Below are 19,847 nucleotides of genomic sequence, written 5' to 3'. Positions count from 1 at the left end.
CTAAAGCATAACCAACTGTTATGATGAATAAATGCAAACCACACAAAACTCTTACAGTGACAGTTAAACCATTTTCACTGTAGGCATTTTGCCTGATACAATACTGTGTAATTGCCCCGAGGCTATGAGATAATATTTTATTCACAAAGTCAGCCTCATGTTCCCTACAGCTGCAGTGATGGAATTTGAGTGCAATCTCTTGAAATCAGAAGTCAACACACAGCCTGGTTTCCATAGTCAAATTTGCTAATATCTGATGATAACAATAGTCTGATAAATAATTATAACACATCATATTTCTCATCTTTCCAGTCTAAACGGAGCTGACTACCAACCAAATTATTAGTCAGCAGCCAGTCTATGCTATATATTACCTATATAGGGTCACAGAATGGATGCATTTTCCTTGCGCAGCAGGACTTTCATTATTTTAATAGATTAGTGTATGAATATAAAACATTAAAGTATTAGAATATTCTTAGTTTGATTTCATTTGCTTTTGTATTTAAAGTTTTTGGAGGTTTTAACATCCATGACAATCCTCTTCATCCTGTCTAATTTATCCTTTCTTTTCTCCTTTAATTTGCAGTGCTGTCTAATGCTGGCTGAAGATTTAATCTTGTGAAAGTAATAACATTGTAGGAGATGATGCAATGCAAAAAAATCATTTCAGGTGCAAAAGAATTGTGAACATCAAAACATACAGTAATAAAACAACTCATTCTTATCTTTTTATTTTAGGAATATATTATTTAGAGATTGTACAAAGATCACTTGACTATAATCAATGTTATGAGGTCCATAATAGTGCATAACCTGATTTATTTGACAGCAAATATAAACATTACCATACTTGATTATTCATAATTTCAATATATCCTATGAATATCCTGTTGGTGATAAATGGTGATAAATTATGTTAGAGGCTGTGGGCTCTAGTGTCCATAAACTTAAATGACATACATCAAAGGGCTTATATACGACACATTAAAATCCATAAATGAGAAACATTTTGATGTTTTATCAATTATTTGTCAGATGTAAAAATACATGGTTTTTAAAATACACATTAAATACACATTAATTGATATTAAATTAAACTTTTATTCACTTAAAACATGTACTTGAATGTTGCATGTTTGCTATGGAAAATAATATTTTTTTCCATTAAGACAATATTCAAATTGTTGTTATAATTAAAGAAATTTGCCAAAAGAAAAGAATTCCACAGGGCTTAACTGCAGTACTTGATAAAGGTAGAAACCATGCTTTAATGTCAGCAGCAGGAAAAAACCTTCAAAGCTCATTTTTTTTAATGTATTTATTTATTTATTTTTATTTATTTGTGAAGACATCAAAAATTTTGCACAACAACATAATAAAGTTGCAAAAACAAGAAAAAATCTGAATCTGAAAAGTAATTAATATTCATAAAAGTAAGAATACACATGTGGTGAAGTGCTTTAAATGCAAATGTGGAGAAAAGTACACTGTACGATAGAAATACTATATGTTAATTACAAGTACTTTTTTAAGGGTGTCCTGTCCAAGCAGAATTATGGTCTACATCCACTGTTGTGCCAAAGGACCTGGGTGTGATGGTGAAATGCAAACTGTGTACAGGACAGAAACATCTGTATTATTCTGCTAACATAACTTTGGCTCCTTTTTGCAAACATTTGCACAGACAGCATGCTAATGCAAAGCTGGCAAAAAAAACAAAAAAACCCAGAGTGATGTTGAAGCTGAGTGATTCCAAGCCACAACTGGACCCTGAACTTCAACAGAGGCAGTGGCGTTACAGAGGAAGTGATAAGGAGTTCAGGCTTGAAACACTGTTGCCTCCATTTCTGTCTTTACATGCTAAAGTAGAATCACTGTGACGATCATTTTGAATTCTATTTGGGTTGGTTTTCAACTTTGCTTTGTGCTGTCGATTTTGTGTTCATATCTAATCACTAAAAGAGAGATCCTCATCCTCAAAGATGTGTCCTCATTAGAATATGGATTTGTGTTGGTATGTAGAACATTAGCTTAAGGTATATATTGTTTACTGGAATAAAGTGAAAGTAATGTTTAGTGTATTGAATTGCTTTTTCCAGTGAGTAATTAAGAAAGTACTTGATTGCTTTTAAGAAAAGTAATGTGAAATACGCACATAACAACCCCAACACTGGTCATGAAATGTACTTAATGAGCAGTGAGAAGCTGAAACAATGGCCTCTGGGAACTAGATGCAGACAGAGAAAAGCCCAGGAGACCCAGGGCATCCGAAGACCCCCCAGAGCACTGAAGACATGGGGCCACACATCCTGATAATAAAAGGATGTGTGCCCAAAATGTGAAAAATCAAACATTAGCTATACATGAATGCTTATTTTCTACTTGGACTAAACCCGATCTAGAATAAAAGTGCCTTCTCTGTAAAAGAAACCACATACATTAAAGAAATTAGAGACTCAAATTAGTAATAGTGTTAAAGAGGCTTAATTTGTAATTACTGCCTCTTCAGACTGCTACAACTTTGTTTACATACATTTGCTGCCATTTACATTTCCTGTTTTTTAACTTGTATGGTAATTTACACACAGTCCCTACCCCACTGATGCAAGTCACTTCCTCTCTCTCCCTCTCTTTCTCTCTCTTTCTCTCTCTTGCTCTCTTTCTCCACCCAGCTATAGACCAGGATACATGAATGCTGGGAAGGAGGACAGTAGCAGAAAGAGCAGAGAGGGAGCACCGCAGAAAGAGTAAGTGAGAAGAGGAGGTAAAAAGATAAGGCATAGTAGGGCAGAGTGTGTTGGAGGACAGCATACTGTGGCATACTATGGAGCAGTGTGGAGCAGCAGGACCAAAACAAGAAGCGGGCGCAGTGAGGACACAGCTTGGCTTTATGCCTGATCAATAAAAGGTAGATTAGTTCAGAATCTGAGCAGTTACGAAGAGGACTCATTAAGCAGCATTGCTTTACTGCCTGTGGACTGCACTGAGTTTGAATTGTGCAGCCAAGGGATAAAAACATATGAAAACAAAGTCACTCAGAACCTTGAGAATCCATGAGGACATAAAAGAGAGTGCGTAAAACTAACTCATTTGGAGCCAAGACTTGCAGCAGGATCATACAAAGACTGAGGTATGTCTGTGTTTTATTCTTAAGTTGAGGGCATGCAAACATTTTGCGGCTTTTCAATAGCTTGTTTTTTCTCTGCTTGCTTTTTTATGGTGTATTAACAGGACAAGACAGTTGTCACTTATTATTAGACAGCAACTACAGACGTGGGTCACTTGACCTAGCTCAACTAACATCAGTTGACACGAGAACCAAAATAATAGTCCCTGTGGATGACTAATGTTCGTCTAGCAATTTAGACATATCTGGATAAAGGACTTTGAGGGGTATGAAGGCCAGGAGAAAGTGAAGAAAGCCTTACCAAAATGTATTTACATGTTCTTTTTTTGTCATGAATGAATACATGCAAGCGCTAACATAGACACACACTCTGTGTTTAACTGTATAATAAAGAATTGCTGAAAAATCCACACATGATCACCCTGGTGTTGACAACTGAACTGTTGTTGCATAAATCATTAAAATGACCTCCTCTACACATGAGAAAACTTGTGTGCACGCATAGACACACACACACACACACACACACTTACACAGGCTGTCCCCTTCGTGAAATGGTGTTGCGGTTAAATGCACACAGACCTTAATTAAGGCTATAGCATTAGTGTATGGTACTCTTTTTCAAGGTGAGCTGAACGTGAAGGGTAATGGGGTGAACGCTGCCTTCTATGGCAAATACTGTAATGAAAGAAGACATTAGAGTTTACTCCAGGCGCTATGTTGAAACATTAATGTGGGTGGGATCTTTGCATTATGTTCAAAGTGCTGATATAATATACAACACTTCTCTTGTTATCAGCATTTGCACATTGTCATTGCTTTTTCCAGTCTTATTCCAAGAAAGTAAGAGCACAATCCTCACAATTCTTGACAACTCTAGTTATCCTCCTTTTTTTGCACTATTAAAGCGCTTCCTTGTCTCAGCCCAAGCTCTGTGCATTGTTTCCTGCTTACTCATGGATTTCCTTCACAGTGCCATCTAAAATGTCTCTCGCTTTAAACGTGTTCCTCTTTTACTTTTAGATGGATGTAATGATGTGGAAACGCTGACCCCCTTTTTGAATTATCAGACTTTTGAGTCGACCAGTCGAGGAATGGGGAGACGAGCAGCTGACCTGACGACTTCGGTTCCGGTTTTAGGAGTCCCTGCCTTGGTTGGCGTGCGTGGTTGGAAGGCAACAGGAGGAGACAGATCCGGAGGAGCCCTGTGGGGACTTCAGTGCAGTGTTGGTGTTCAGACATCCCCTGCGATAAGTAGACCTCCTACCCAGCTAACTGATACACTCTCAGATAACATTAGTCAAACATCCAACAGCTATATTACCAAGGAAACGGAAGACAAGGAGATACTGCTAACAAAGAGTGACAAGGAGAAAAAGGCTATTCTAAAACAGAAAAGTGGCGAATCCAAGACCAAAAAGGAAGTGACTTTCAAAGCACTTGGAGGTGAGGCCTCAAAGGATGTGGCCTGCTGTCAGAGGAACAGTAGAGGGACTTATTGCTATACCAGGGCAATCAAGACAAATCCACACATTGCAGGGAATGCCAGGTCTAATTGTAAATCTGGTAACCGTTACACTAATGGCAGTGTGGTTGACTCAGAGGCAATCGGTGGGATTACCGTACACAATGATGAGGCCGAGCCTGTAAAGGGAGCAACCTGTCGTGGAGGAGACCGGACCAGATTGCAAGGTCATTATACAGATTTGTGTAGGAAGACGCTGCCATTATCTGCTGCCCGACCTTTTGGTATGCCTCAAAAAATATGCAACCACTGTGGAGGGAGACAGTCTGTAACCAACAGAGCTGTTATTATAGGGGAGAAAATTCCTACTCCCAATGCTTTCCTTAGAGGGAACTCTTTAAAATCATCCTTCACCTCACTCTCGACCTCTACGCCTTTCCAAATATCCCACACTGAAAAAAACCCTACGGCAAACCAACAACTCTCCGACAGCATTAATAATACTGACAACAGGACCCAAATTACAGTCAATCCGCAATTATTATACGTTAATGAAGAACTAAGGTATCGAAAAACACCGCACCCTGCATGCCCGGTCCACTCTATAGGCAATCAAGTCACTTTGTCAAATATAAATCCTGCCAGAAGTGAAACATCAATCCAACCTACAACCGTCCTACATGCTAAAACCATCACTATCACAAAAGCAACAATAGAAACCAGACAGGATGTTTCCAGTGAAAAATTTGCTGCCAAACCTCCACAGGACCATAAGCTCTCTCGTCCAACAACTCTCCCTTTGACCCCCAAGTTGGCCATAGCTACCAAGGCCAACAACCCACATTCGCACACTTACCCCAAGCGCATTAAGACAACACAACACATTTCTACACAATACAATGAATCTCAAAATGTATGTGTGTCTATACATGCTGCACCTGAGATTACACTGTCACCACCTTCGCATTTCTATACTGTAGCCACAGGGACTGGAAATACATCCAGTACCAACACACTCATATCAACCACAGTTTTTAATTCTGCACCAACGTCCACTGAAAGCATAGCTGCTAAAGTCAATACTCAGCATAAGCCTCTACACTCCAAGCATGCAGGTCAAATAAATACAACTAATAACCAACAAATTAGCCCTAAATGCCCCACATTATCACTGGCCAGCAATGCATTCAACCAAATGCATAAATCAAAGTCACCTGCACACGTTTTACCCTCAGGTCCACCGCATGCTCTGCTTGAACATCATAAACTACAAGAAAAGGGATCCACAATAGCTGCTAGCACATCTTTAGCTAAAATACCTTTTACTGACAGAGGAATAAGCTCAACTGGAATTCAAGCTTTTGCTAATCCACAGCATCCAGCTATACCGCATCTATATTTGAGCATTTTAAATTATAAAACTAATTCAGATCAAATTGCATGTGATGATAAGTCTGTGCCTGCACAAATAATTCACCCTAACTCTTCAAATTCTGAACCTCTGCTTCACGCTTGTACATCTTCCCTAGACACAACATCTAGTGCATCCAATCTCCTAGACTCGGAAGTTAAGGTGCCTGTGAGTACTACTTCCAGCTCTAGACTTGGATTTAACAGCACCCTGAACAAAAATATAGCTCTCAGGAACACAGCATTCAATTCGAAAAAATCTGCAACCCCAGCTGGCACGCATTTGTTTGCCTTGACAGAGAAACAAAATAATGTCTCTGTATCAAGTGCGAATTTGCTTCAATCAATAGGCACAGCACAGGTAGTTAGCTGTAATGAAGCCCCCGACAAAAGCAAACCTCAATGCACACTAGGACCAGACATCAGAACTCAAAGCAGTAACAAACCTGGTAAATGTGGTGTTGTTTGTCATCAGGAAAGCAACTTAGCACCTCCGCATGCATTATCTAAGCCTCAAATTGTGCCAAAAGATCATAACAGGGGCAGTGATGCTAGCACTAATCACCCTAAATCAACCAATAAACCCAGCGAGGAGTTGCATTCTGATAAAAGTAACTTCAGTGCTAATCTAACCAATGAATTAATTGTGCATGAGTCAAAAGACCATGAAAATTCAAATCCATCGCAGGTCGCAAACCTCCAGAATTACATTTCCCTAATTGAGTCAAACAGCTCTTGTCTGCAGGGTTTCATAAAAACAGAACAACAAAAGCCTGCACATAATCAAGGATGTGCAGAAACAGAACATGAGGGACACTGTGCAACATGCCCACCGGTAACAACAGCCCAGCAAAAGAATTCAAATGCAGAACGGTTTGCCTTGGGTGTATCAGCCAGTCATGCAAATGTTAAGCTTAAAACTGACGTAGTTAAAGAGACACATCCCATCAACTCAACACCCTCTATAACAGTGCAAACAAACTGTGGACCCATCACCTCAACTAGAAATGTCAAACCCATCATCAAATCCTCAGTCCAGCAAAACTCTGACACATTATTACCGCCACAAACACTCACACGTCCCGAGCGTTCTTTCCCTGCGCCAGCCCGATGCAGCAGTGAGAGAGAACCCCGTATGCACACAGGCCTTGATTGCAATTCCATATTGCTATCATCAACAAAGCCCTTGGCATCCTATCTCCGCCTCCAGTCTAAGAAAGTGGAGGCAATTGACAACCCCGCTCCTCCTCAGCCGTGCCCAGAGGACACCAGCCTGGCTCACTCCCACCCAGCTGATGCAGCCCTGCTGCTGCCATCTTCCCCACAGTGCTGCAAATCAGCAGCCTTACAGCAGAGACTCGAGACTGTGGAGGCCAGCCTGGCAGCCAACAAGGACAGGATCACTACTCTGCTTAACATTATCCATGACCTAGAGACATGCCACGCTCCAACCAGTGGGTAAGTAAATGTGCGTGTGTGTCTGGGCTCTGAGGGTGTGTGGAAGTGTAATAAGGGATGTGTTGAGCTTTCTTTATCACTTCAGGATCATCAGTTTTTTACTTGAATATTTAATATTTAGTACAATAGAGCATTACATATTTGTGAATGGCATATACTTAACATGCTTTGTTAGAGATGAGTTGTAAATACTTTGCTGTAATACTTTATATTCAGTCCAGTACAGGTACAGCTGCCAGAATCCTGTCTAGGAATTATTTTAAAAGCATTCCTGCTTCTGATGATCTCTGGCTTTACAGTGAGTCATCACTTAGATTGGAAACACTCAGCAGCATTGAATATCAATGCAAACACCATTGTTTTTAGACTGAAAACAGTTGTGCATTTGTTAAATTTATAAACACATGTTTTACTCATCCACTGTTCAGTTAATTAGCTACTAATTACTGTATTGCCAAGGACAAAAATGATACAGAAAACCAGGATGTAGGATGTTTCTATCTATTACTGTACAAAAGCAAGGGTACAGTAACCAAAACAGGGTCAGTTTTTTTTTCAAAAGCACAGAGCTTCACGTGTTTCTCACATATTTCTCACATATTTCCCCATTCTGTCCTATAACTAAAGTAAATAATAGGAAGAAAGATATTCTAGCATCCGCACTGGAAGACCTCAATGACATTTGAACCAAACGAGTTTCAGTTTCAGTAAATAATTTCGCACACTGTGATTTAAGTTGCACAAATCAATTTGAAGGCAGTACTGCTAACATGTTATCAAGTCTGTTTCACAAACGTGCAAAAAATCTGATTCAAATTGTAGTTATGTGGCATTGCAACATTGTTGCAGGTTTGAAAAACAGGTCTGTGATTATGCTCCTGAGTATGATAGAAACCTACTTGGGCATTTCAGGGGGGCAGAGATTTATATAGCCACGCAATTCTTCTGGGACAAATAACAGGAATTAAAACAGGCCTCTGGCAACGTGTCTCTGTCAATCATTCTCATTCAGTGTGCTGTGTTAATAAGCTGTGACTGTCTCTGAGGTCATGTTTTAGATAAACCAACTCCTAATAACCTACTGATGTCTTACACGCTATGTTATATAGACTGAAAGTGTCTCAGATGGATACAGTGATAGGAAAGATGATTACACTGTAAATCTAAAAGGATGATTTGGTTAACACAAAGTACGGGTTTATGGTTTATCATGACTTAAAAAGACATCATATACCTTAGTTGTTACATCAGCTGCATCGTTTATTTTTCTTTCATTAACAATAAGACACAATGATTCATGTAAGCTGCTGATAGTTGATAGGGTCATACATTAATTCATCCTTCCTTTTCCATTCAAGTTATGTTAGAATTCTTAATAGCTCATACTCTCCTGCACTAAAGGGTTACAGAGTTAAGCAGTTATTCACAATATTTGTGATATAAAATGTGCTTTATCTGTATTCCAGTCAGCGATCCCACAAAACAGGACAGGACTTCAAAGACTGCTCAACATGTCAGAAAACTGCTTGTGTTGTATACAGGTGAGATGACAGTTGTGCCTACATGCAAAGTCTGAACACATAACTGATCAAATCTGCTGCAATGTACCATAAGAATGCTACAGTATAATTAATACACCTTAATTTTGCTACTTGCTTCCCTTTTGGTGTTCATTCAATAAAAGAGATAAAGAAACCAATTAAACCAAATCAACATGCATGGCATGCACAGTAACAGGAAAACGTATCAGTTTATTCAAGGACAAAGTCGGACAACAGATTTACAGTTTCAGGCACACAGTTCAGTTCATGGGTCAGCACCTTTGCCATTGCAGCTGCCAGTTCTTGGCCAGTCTGTTCTCTTCATTTCTCTAAAAATTAATGACCTACTGTCATTAGCAAGCAGTTTCTTGCTCAGAAGTAACAGAAGGATTATATTTTCCTGTCAGAGAACACGATAAATTTTATGGAAAAACTGCCAAATTTAAGCACTTGCTTTATGTAGCACAGTCCATTTGGAAATGTAAGCAGGCAGACTGAACTGAGTCAGGTCCAAGCAGCCTACAAAACTGATTTATACTGATTTACGAAGTCAAAATCTGCATTGTCAGTTGGATTGTAGACTAATTGATGTTATGCTGTATTAAAATGAAATGTTTTAGAAGATTCGATGACTCGTAGGAAGCAGGAGAATATATCAAAAGTAGTTATAGCTAACTGAGCTATTACTGTCTTAGTTTTCATGACAGCAATTCAGCAGTAGCAGTTGCATTTCAGTGCCTTGCAAACTGAACCTAATTCCCCTTTATTAAAGAAAGCAGTGTAAGAAATTGTTTGTCTGCTGTCTGAGAAGAGCTTTCACATCCCTTGCCTGTAAGACTTATCATGGAATATTGGTTAGTTCTCATATTCCAACACTGGTATAGTTTGCACCTAATAACTAAAATGTTGCATCAGGTGGAAGCAATGGAGAATAAAAAATATTACTAAGTGGGGCGAGGAAAATCTAAAATTCTTCTCATCATCTTTTCGGAAAACAAAAACGCCTCAAGCTCGAGAAAGCAAAACCTTAAATTGTCTTCATCGTGAAATATTCAAAACATTCCTGTTGATCTCCTTATTTTCCAAAACCCCTTTTGTATGACAAAAAGAGTGTTACATAAGTTGATTTGCTGACCAGTGTGTGTGGAGTGTGTGTGTGGAGTGTGTGTGTGGGCATCTGGTCCTTAAAAGGCCAAGTGGGAAGATAAGAATATTTAAACCAGACTTGTGTACCCTCCAAAAAAAGAGGATATCCTGCTGGGAAATGTCTACCTGCCCAAACCAATCAGCCACTTTGAAACCTGACAAGTGCAGCGCTTCCCACATGAGGAGACCACACAAAGCAAAGTGAAATGTAGCAACACAGTTTATAGTGATTTTGAGGCATGAAAAGCTTTTGCATTATGTAAAAATGAGCTGGAAATGCAGATACGACACACTAAAACATTCATTTGCATCTTCGAAGAAAGCTTTCAGGTTTGACACACTTTTTATTTTTTGTAATGTGTGTTTTCTTCAGGTGGAGAATAACTAATTTGGGGCTGTGTGTGTGTCTCTCCAGTGTAGAGTATGACTTCAGGCAGCAGGAAAGACGCTTCTTGGAGGTTCTGAATCGTTCAACTGCGCACCTATCCCAGCCTTTAACCTTCAGCCTGCTCCAAAATGTCGTCATTAAGAACTTAACAAAGACAAAGCTGAAAAGCAAAAAGCTGTGCAAGACTCTGTTCAAATGGCTTCCAAGAAAAACTCACAAAGTCTAGAACTCTTTTCAGTACCTGTGTGCAGTTTAATAGCCATTATCCTGTGTTACAAGTGACCAGCAGAAGCCTTTTGCAGAGAACTCTTACTATTCCCTTTCTTCCTGTGGAATGAGATTGCTTTGAATTATGTTCTTCCCAAGTAAAGTTCCACTCTTCTGCACACTGTCAAAGCCTATATGAAGGATTTTCTCAAATTTGAACCTGATCTTTGTGACCTTCAACTAGTACCATCCATAAGAAATGTATTTTCACTTTTTCTCAAGTTAAATATGTTTTCTTGTCAATATGCTTGCATTAAAATGTAGATTTCTATATCTAATTTTGTACATGAGATTCTGTTCTGTTTGCACTGTTATAATTAAAGCATTTGATTCTATATTCCCTGTTTTAAATGTCGCTTAATGTCGCTTTACCTTTTAATTACCGTTAAGTAGTTTGATATAACCTCTGTTTATTTGTCTATAAATTAGTTAATTTGATTCATTCTAATTGCTAAACTGTTTTTGGTCATTTATGAATGAAATAAAGATTTTTTTTCACTTAGGACATGTACGTTCAATGCATCTAAACCTTTTCACAACTGCAAACTGGCCACAAGGGTGCACAAAATACAGAAGCATTCATTATGCCTTTGCCAATTGTGCTGATGGTCTCCAAATCCCCGAACAATCTGAACTTCATAAAAGGTCTCTGAGTAAAACAATGAAAGGACGAAAGGCTGCAATGAAGCATGCACACACCCATGAGCACACTCATGGACACACACTTATGGACATAAAAAGCAAACTAGCAACGTGAAACAGACCCTTGTAGTTTCATAGAACTGTTCATAAAGTGTGAGGGGAATTTTGGATGAAAGCTTGTGAATAAGAGTGCGTGCAACTTTTATTTGAGCAGTATGTCAAACAAAGATTGTGATATTACCTTCTTAGCAGGCGATACTCGGGATTTAATTAAAAACCCCTCTAAGAAGAAATAAAGCACACTGAAAATGAAAGTCGTGTAACACTGTTACAAGGAATGAGGGCTCAAAGCACCTCTGAAAGCCTTGAAGCCTCGTACGAGTAGCCCTGTTCAGTACATTTAAATGTAAGTAATGCGACATGCAAAGGTGCAATTTTCACTAAAAGTCCCAAAAATTCTGCATTGACTTTTAGGTGCAGACTCAAAAATGCATAAAGGTATAAAATACTAAATATATAAATAAAATATATGATTGTCCAAAACACTCTGAGGCAACTGTTGTTGTGATTTGATGCTATATGAATAATATATACACTGGTCAAGATCACTGTTCCATGTAATCACATTTTATGTGGCCAGAGACCAGCCTAAGAAGTTACTTTTACAAATAGCTCTTTCAAACTATATATTTGCGCATGTATCCTTCATCATTTATTTCTCATTATGTCTGGCTCCTCCACCACTGCTGTCTTGCTTCCCTCAGTTCTACCTCCTCAGCTCAAGTTTCATCTTCAGGGCTTTAACACAGCAATTAGACATGTGGCCCTCTCTCATCTCGGGACATCTGACAATAAGCCAGCTAAACAACAACAACGGCTGGTTATAAGCTAACATTATTGGAGCTAGTGGTAGGCTTTCCTAAAAACGCACTTTCCCTCTAAACATCTTGATTACATTGTCATCTGGTATGAGAACGTGGTCGGTAAGTGACTGAACTGATTTTTTTTGGAGCCTTTTCTTTAGCCTTTTTCCCCCTGCATGTTGATAGCGTAATATGCTGAAATCCTCACATAGCTGCTGGCTGTCAGGTTGGATTGTAGGCACAAGCTGTGCAGGAGGAGAACTTTTCAGAATTCATGTCAGTTATGAAGAAAGCTCCTGTGTGAGTCTGTACTATGTCAGTGCTTTAATGTAATGAGACACTTTGGAGAGTTTGTATTTCTGAATGTTTGTATTTCTGCATGAGGCAGTTCAGCAAAATTAAGTTAAACTTAAGTCAAATGTAATACGTGATTTGATTCATTTCAAAGAGAGATTTGCACTTAAATTTACTATACACAAAAGAACTTTATAAACTTTGGCTAATAGAAATTGTGCAAGAGCATTCTGCTGAGTTTGTGTACTTATCTGGGGCCTGCTAATTTTGAAAAGTGGTACTGCTGAATAATATTGCAGCCACAGTCCACGCCCGAGAAGACAAGAGGAATGGGTCCATAAAATAAATTTAAACAGGGCAGACCACATATTGCATTTTTATTGATATCCACATCAGAGATTATCTTTCACTGTGAATTAAACCAGTGTCATCTATGTGCAAATTCAAGTGCTACATTTTAAAGCGGTTCGACAAGTAGTTCTACAGTGTCATTTCCAACCTTTACTGTGCTTGTAAATCAACTAGTGTAACTCACAAAGAGGCAAAGAAAAACAATTTAACGTGTCTCATAGACAATCACTGCAAAAAATATGACTGTTGCTTCTTTTGAAGTGGGTAGAGCTGGAGGCAGATATTTGGGGGAAAAAAATCATCAATGCTAAAATGTCTGCTGTACTTAAAGCATACATATCTGAGGAACTGCACAAATAAAGTCTTTAAGTAATTCTTTAAGAAGCCATTTTCTATTTAAGTGGAGATTGTTTATCTAAACCCCCGTGCTTTTATGCATTTAAAACAGCATTTATCTTCATTTGCTTTCCCACAGTCAGGAGTTTAGTTTCCAAACATTTCTGTGAGCCATTTTCACCAGATTCCCCAATCATATTATACTTTGTCAGCGTCATTTCAGTTTTTAATATATGCTTCCGTCTTTTGAATTTCAATAGAAGTTTTTTGTGGATTTTTTTGTAACTCGCCTTGATACGCTGATTTTCAACAATATTCCCACGTTTGTAAGAGGATAGTCAGAGCTACAAAACGTAGCTTGTAAACCACAGAAATATATAATAACACACAGCTTACATTCGTTGCAGTATATGCATATGTATACATATTTTTTGTATATGTATACATGCATATGTATACATATGCATATAAAAATCATTTTGCTGCACATAATCAAATAATAGAAACCGGGTTTACATATAAAGTGCTAATTGACCTTTTATAGTTGCTACAATACTAAAAAAAAGTCCGCCACCGTCAGTCTGCATCATATAATAGATGATATTACCTCCAAATCAGATTACTGCCTTCCAGGTGAAGTATTACAACACTGCAGCTGGTCTGCAGGTCCATGCATCCCTCAGCCACTTCATTATTTTGGTTCAATGGTCCATCTGGATTAGGTCCAGTGACTTCCATCAGCCCTAGCATTAAAGAAAAATAAAAAAGCTAAGGGTAGCAGCCAGCTCACAGACTCAGATAAGTTACACTGTATACTGTAGACTGTACCTGTGCATTGAACAGCAGATTAAGTGATTTTACAACTGGTAAATAATGTTGATCATATATTAAGCCCTACCCTCCCAAGAGCTATGGCAATAGAATATACTTATATGACAAGAACAGGGACTGGATTGTGTAGATGAATAATACTGTAGTCCAAAAAGTTAATATAGGATTAAAGGGAACTGGTAACAATATAGGTTTCCACCTTGTGTCAAATGGGGCCAAAGTAATTATTTTCACTGTACCAAGGCAATGATCACTGTATGAGATGCATTGCTTAACGGTCTACACAATCAAGTAAGGTAAAAGATTCCTGGTTCGACCCAAAGAGGAGTAAATCTCTTCCTATAAATCCATGTGTTGTATGAAGGATTTCTGAGATATATTTTTTTGTTTAAATCTGGCAGCTCAAACATACGGAGCTACCTGTTTTGGTGCCTTTTTGTGTGAAAAAAAGGCAGACAGCCTCATTAATTATGAAAAACTCATTGATTATGAGGCATAGTGAAAGCCAGATTAGTTAGCAGGGGTGCCACCAGGGGGGGTGGGGGGTGGCCTCCCCCCAAAATTTGCTGCCCCATTTCAGAGAAAATGCTGATATTCCTTCTTTAGCCCCAGTTTTCTCATAATCAATGATTTTATTTAAAAAATAATAATAAATAAATAATGAAATATCAACTGCAATACCCAGTGCCTTGAGATAAATGTTAATGCAACATGGTAATATTCCCAAGCTAACATAGTGATGTGTAGGATGCTGTGTCAGAGTAATTTTAGTTTTTAATGTTTGTTTCCTTTCTTTTTGTAACTTGCCTCAACTTGCCTTGATATGCTGATTTTCAGACAGTCAGATCCACAAAACACACAACATAGCTCAAGTTCTCATGCTAATATGTGCTACACACACATCTTGTGATAAAAGGACACTTCCAAGAAAGAAAGTGAAACTCGGAATCATTTAACTCCGATGACTTTCAACAGGATACTGCTTGCACAATCCTATGGCTCAATATATATATATATATATATATATATATATATATATATATTAGTATGGCATTCATAAGCCATACTATGTTTTTCCCTTATTGCTCTTTGACAAAAGTATGACTTTATCTGTGACTATGTTTATCTGTCACCCGATTTGTATGGATTTCTCCAAAATATTTACTGTATGATCTTGAGAGTGGAAGCAAGCGTACCACAAATAAGCACACCGAGGTAAGCTGGTGCTGATTTACATTTTCTTGTATTTTTACAGCGCTGTGAGTGTTATGTGACACCAATGATTCATGAATGCTTTTAATCCAGTATAACATATGCTAATTTTTTAAGAGCACACTACTGCACAAACAGTACTTGCACACATTAGCATGAGTAACAGATGAAGCTATTTTCCTAAATAGCTTGAAGGCAGGGTCCTTCTTTTTAGGAAATTTAGGAACATAAGAAAAAAAGTTACCATTCATGCACTTTTTGAAATAAAAGTGAAGATTTTAATATTTTGTGTTTTAACATGTTGTGTTTTGTTTTTGTTTTTTTAGGAGGCGGGGATTCTGTCCCAAGAGAGACAGTTTCAGAGAGGACAATCATTTCCACTGCAGTGCTTTTCTCCCAGGGCAGGCTGCTGTGCCCTGACAGATATTTTTTAGACTGAAATTCTGTGCAAATTGCTCTGTTGTTTTTCTTTCCAGCACAGTGAGCGGTGGATTTCTACACCTGCAGGATGCTATAATGAATGTATTTTCCAAAATCTAGTCAAACTGAGCTGGCCTAAATTTGAAGACTTTGAGACATCTTAGCCATAGTTTTCAATCTCTTTCTATATCTCTACTGACAATTAATGTTAAAAAGAATGTCAGCTTCTTCTTTTTTGCATATTCACTCTGACAGTGTCATCATGAGGATGTTTTACACAGTGAGGTACTCCTGCCCTCACTGTTATACTTGAAAGTGTTAAGTGTAAATATTTAGTAAATATCTGTATTAGTAGGGCTGTACACAAGAAACTGCATGCTGAATTTTAAGTGCCGTCTTAATGCACTTAAAATGCATTAAAACAGCATTAGGGTTGTTCAGTAATATAATTACATTCAGAAAATGTAAGTTTGACCTCATCATATGTGGACAAAATGCAAAATGTGGACAATATGCAAAATGTAGCAAAAATAAAAATCACTACACCAGGTTTCCAATCAGCCATAAGAGTGTAAAGCTGATTTCAGTTCATATGTCTTCATTTATTTGCTTATTTATTTGTTTAAATCAGATTGTTTGATCAGAATGTGGCCTATTTGCTGTTTTACCAAAGATAAATATCCCTGGCTCTTGTGTTTCTCCTCTATATATGGAAACATTGCTGCCGGTTTCATTCACAGAGTAAGCTAATGACTCATTCTGACGTGGAGACTCACTGCCAGTGTTCCTTGGGGACAATGAGGAGTGGAATAGGGCAGAAAAGGGCACATTGGGGTTTAAGCTCACTGCTCCTCTCAGGGTCGAGTGTCCTCCAGAGGGGTTTTAGAGGAGCAGTAATCCGCAGAGATGGAAGATATCGGCTTTCCCCCGAGCAGAAATGGAAAAAATGACATGGAAGAGAAAGGAGAGCGTAATGGTTAAATTTCCATAAGAGACAAGTCAATTGACTGGGGTTTATTTTATGGTCTTGAACATGATGTAATGTGGTTTGATAGTCTTGTTTAACAAACATGACAATTCCCACTTTAGTCTGACTTTTCTTTTTCATGACTTTACACCATCATGTTAAATATTGCGTGAGGTCAAATTAATAAAAAACAATGAATAGGGATGTGTGAAACCTGTGATCTCTCCACATCACACCACATTAAGGCGGTATTTGTAGTGTGAATTATAATCACCAGAGATAACCTTGAGAGCTTAGAAGCAATGCTTGCTTTATTTAATAGAAGTGATGTCTCTTTAAGAAAATGACTAACAGTAACCAAGACATTACATGTCCCTCATTTCCCCAAGAGCCCAATCTATTTGACTGACAAGGAGACTACCACACGTATCCACACATAGAATACATAAACATGTAACACAAGAATTTTTTTAATGCATATTAAATATTAAAAAACACATTAAACTTTTTTTAAAGGTAATTTAGTTTGCAGTTTGAATATCTTTGTCATTAATTTTACTTGAGTTTACTTAGGTCAGACTGATGGTTTTTGGACTGTATGTTTTACACCATTCCTTAGTCTGTGATAGAACAATAGAAAATATATAATCTGAATCTTAAAAAAAAAAAAAAGAACCAATACCCTGGCTTTTATGTCACCAGCATCTAAAAGCTTTTACGTATTTAGTAAAATATTAACTAAATTAATTCACACACTTTCCCATTATGTGGAACCAGCTTCCAGAGTGGATTTGAGAGACAGACCCCCTCTGTACTTCTAAGGCTGGGCATAATACTTTCCTTTTCGCTAAAGCTTATAGTTAGGGTCAGATCAGGTGATCCTGAATCCTCCCTTAGTTATGTTGCAACAAGGTTGGAACTGGGGGCTTCCCATAATGCTTTAAGTATTTCTACCTTTTTCACTCACTGATGACTTTACATTTAATCATTAGTAATTATTCATCTCATTTAAAAAAAAAAAAAAAAAAAAAGTAATTATTCATCTCATTTTTAAAAAAAAAAAAAAAAAAAGTAATTATTCATCTCTGGCTCTCTTTCACAGTATGTCGTTTGCCTTGTCTTCCTCCCCTCATCCCCAACTGGTTGCAGAAGATAGCTGCCCCTGCCTGAGCCTATTTCTGATAGAGGTTTCTTCCTGTTAAGTACTGTTCCCCTTTGAAGTACTCGTTCAAAGGGGATCGTTTGATTGTTGGGATGTCTTTTTATTGTTGTAGGGTACTGTATTTACCTTTCAATGTGAATCACCTTGAGGTGACTTTTGTTGTGGTCTGGTGCTATATAAATAAAATGGAATTGAATTGAATTTAGACCTTTTGTGCATTTTTTGGACATCAGATGATGACATCTGTTTTTTAATTGCCTAATAACTACAGAATTACAAAGGCAGGGTTCACTTCAGGTCACCAGTCTGTCACAGGATCATTCATGCTCACATTCACACCTATGGAATTACATATAACATACATATAACTTGACTATGAGATGTTCAAACCACAATTTCTCTTTTGAAGTAACAATGCCTCCAGCACCTCTGTGCTCCCTCTATGCATGACATCTACTCATTCATACATTTTCTTCCACTTATTCAGTTTAGGGTTGGGGGGAGCTGAAGCGTAGCTTCATATGGACAGAGGCCTAGTACATCCGAGACAGGTTGACAGACTATCCCAAACATAAACACCTGAGTCATCTGATATACTCTTTCGCATGCAGTGTGGATATTGGAAGTTTTGTACTTTAGTTTTTCAAATTTCAAAGATAATTACCTGGTTGCTCGTTTGTTAAATCCATATTTAGTTCAAATGCTTATGTTACATATCAGCAAATTAAGAACAAGCCACAACTGAAGAGAACTTACCTAGTGAATCTCTGTGTGTGTAGAAAACCTGCTTATTAAAGAAATTAGAGTTAGGGTTTTTTTTTTCAACTTTATAGAACAGCTGTCATAAATGAAAGCTAAGGTTTGGGGACGCATCAACACCAAGCAGGACATACTCAACACCTCGGAGAGAGTGACAGAAAGCTTGTTAGTCAGGCACAGCACTCCAGGCTTACATCTTGTCAGCACACCTGTTTGAATAATGATGAATGACTAAAACATAGCTCAAAGCCCTTTATCATTCCTGCGTTCAGTCAAGAAAATATGCATATAAGCAATAATAGCAGCTTGGCAGATTTCCCTCCAAAAATGCAAACATTTTTACATGAACACATTATAAAGTACAGCGCTATGCAAATTTTATTGTGGAAGGCAAAGAAAACCATATGCAAACTGAGTTCATGCATACATTTATGTTGAATGCGACATCACCATTAAATGCTAATGCACCGTAAACCGCTGCAATAAAAGACTCAGCAAAGCTGAGTGCAACAGCTACTTAATAAGTCAGATTATTAATGATTTACACTGCTCCTAGTTTATTCTATCGCATTTGTTTCAAACAATTACATGTTTTTCATGTACATTTTATATTCCTTCAGAATATAGTTACAACAGGTAGAAGCTGAAACAGAGTTAGCTGCATATATCGATATATCCATAATATAATTTATTGATTTATGTAAAACTTTAAAACATCTGAGTAGCAATTAAGATCATATTTTAAAAGGTTCTTCGCTGTGTTTCCAAATGTGAAAATTCACTGTTCTCTATGACAGCAAACTAAATATCGTCAACTAAGAACATACTGTATACAGTAAAGCAAATCTATATCTATAGAATAGGACAAACATAATAATTATAACAGAATAACTACATGTTTACATAGATCCATAAAGTACAGTTCTGGACATTATGCACAATTGTATTAGGAAATTGCTTTCTGTCTCTATCCATTTCTGATAGTGCAGGAGTTGAAGCCCCTTCTACAGTACCCACTCATGCCCAGCAGGTGGGAGAAAAGAGTTACTAAACTGACTAGAGGATTTGAAGAAACAGTGGCTTGCAAAAGTATTCGCCCCCTTGAACTTTTCCACATTTTGTCACATTACAGCCACAAACATGAATAAATTGGTGTACAAAGTGGTGTACACTTGAGAAGTGGAACAAAAATCATACATGATTCC

General features: G+C 37.8%; 1 protein-coding gene across 2 annotated transcripts; it reads left to right on the top strand.

The window, feature by feature from the left end:
* Positions 1-2,442: 2,442 nt before the first annotated feature.
* LOC102311702 lies at positions 2,443-11,563 on the top strand. 2 transcript variants are annotated; one of them, XM_014336671.2, is made up of 4 exons: positions 2,443-3,133; positions 4,201-7,463; positions 8,930-9,004; positions 10,566-11,563. In XM_014336671.2, the coding sequence occupies exons 2-4, from the start codon at positions 4,225-4,227 to the stop codon at positions 10,762-10,764; spliced, it is 3,513 nt and encodes a 1,170-aa protein (XP_014192157.1). In that variant the 5' UTR covers positions 2,443-3,133; positions 4,201-4,224; the 3' UTR covers positions 10,765-11,563. The 2 variants fall into 2 exon arrangements, with proteins under 2 accessions (XP_014192157.1, XP_005931968.1); XM_005931906.3 differs by having other exon boundaries at positions 4,154-7,463.
* Positions 11,564-19,847: the final 8,284 nt, after the last annotated feature.

This window comes from Haplochromis burtoni, unplaced genomic scaffold (genome assembly GCF_018398535.1).
Source record: "Haplochromis burtoni strain Fernald_Lab_line unplaced genomic scaffold, NCSU_Asbu1 Contig_152, whole genome shotgun sequence".
NCBI classification, from domain to species: Eukaryota; Metazoa; Chordata; class Actinopteri; order Cichliformes; family Cichlidae; genus Haplochromis; species Haplochromis burtoni.
The sequence above is the reverse complement of the archived record's forward strand: the minus strand, read 5'-3'. Positions and strand labels throughout refer to the sequence as shown.

Excerpts from the sequence above, each read along its gene's own strand:
- LOC102311702 (XM_014336671.2), top strand. The coding sequence starts at position 4,225 with ATGGGGAGACGAGCAGCTGACCTGACGACTTCGGTTCCGGTTTTAGGA. Across the intron at positions 7,464-8,929 it reads TGCCACGCTCCAACCAGTGG|TCAGCGATCCCACAAAACAG; the intron begins GTAAGTAAATGT and ends TCTGTATTCCAG. Across the intron at positions 9,005-10,565 it reads ACTGCTTGTGTTGTATACAG|TGTAGAGTATGACTTCAGGC; the intron begins GTGAGATGACAG and ends GTGTCTCTCCAG.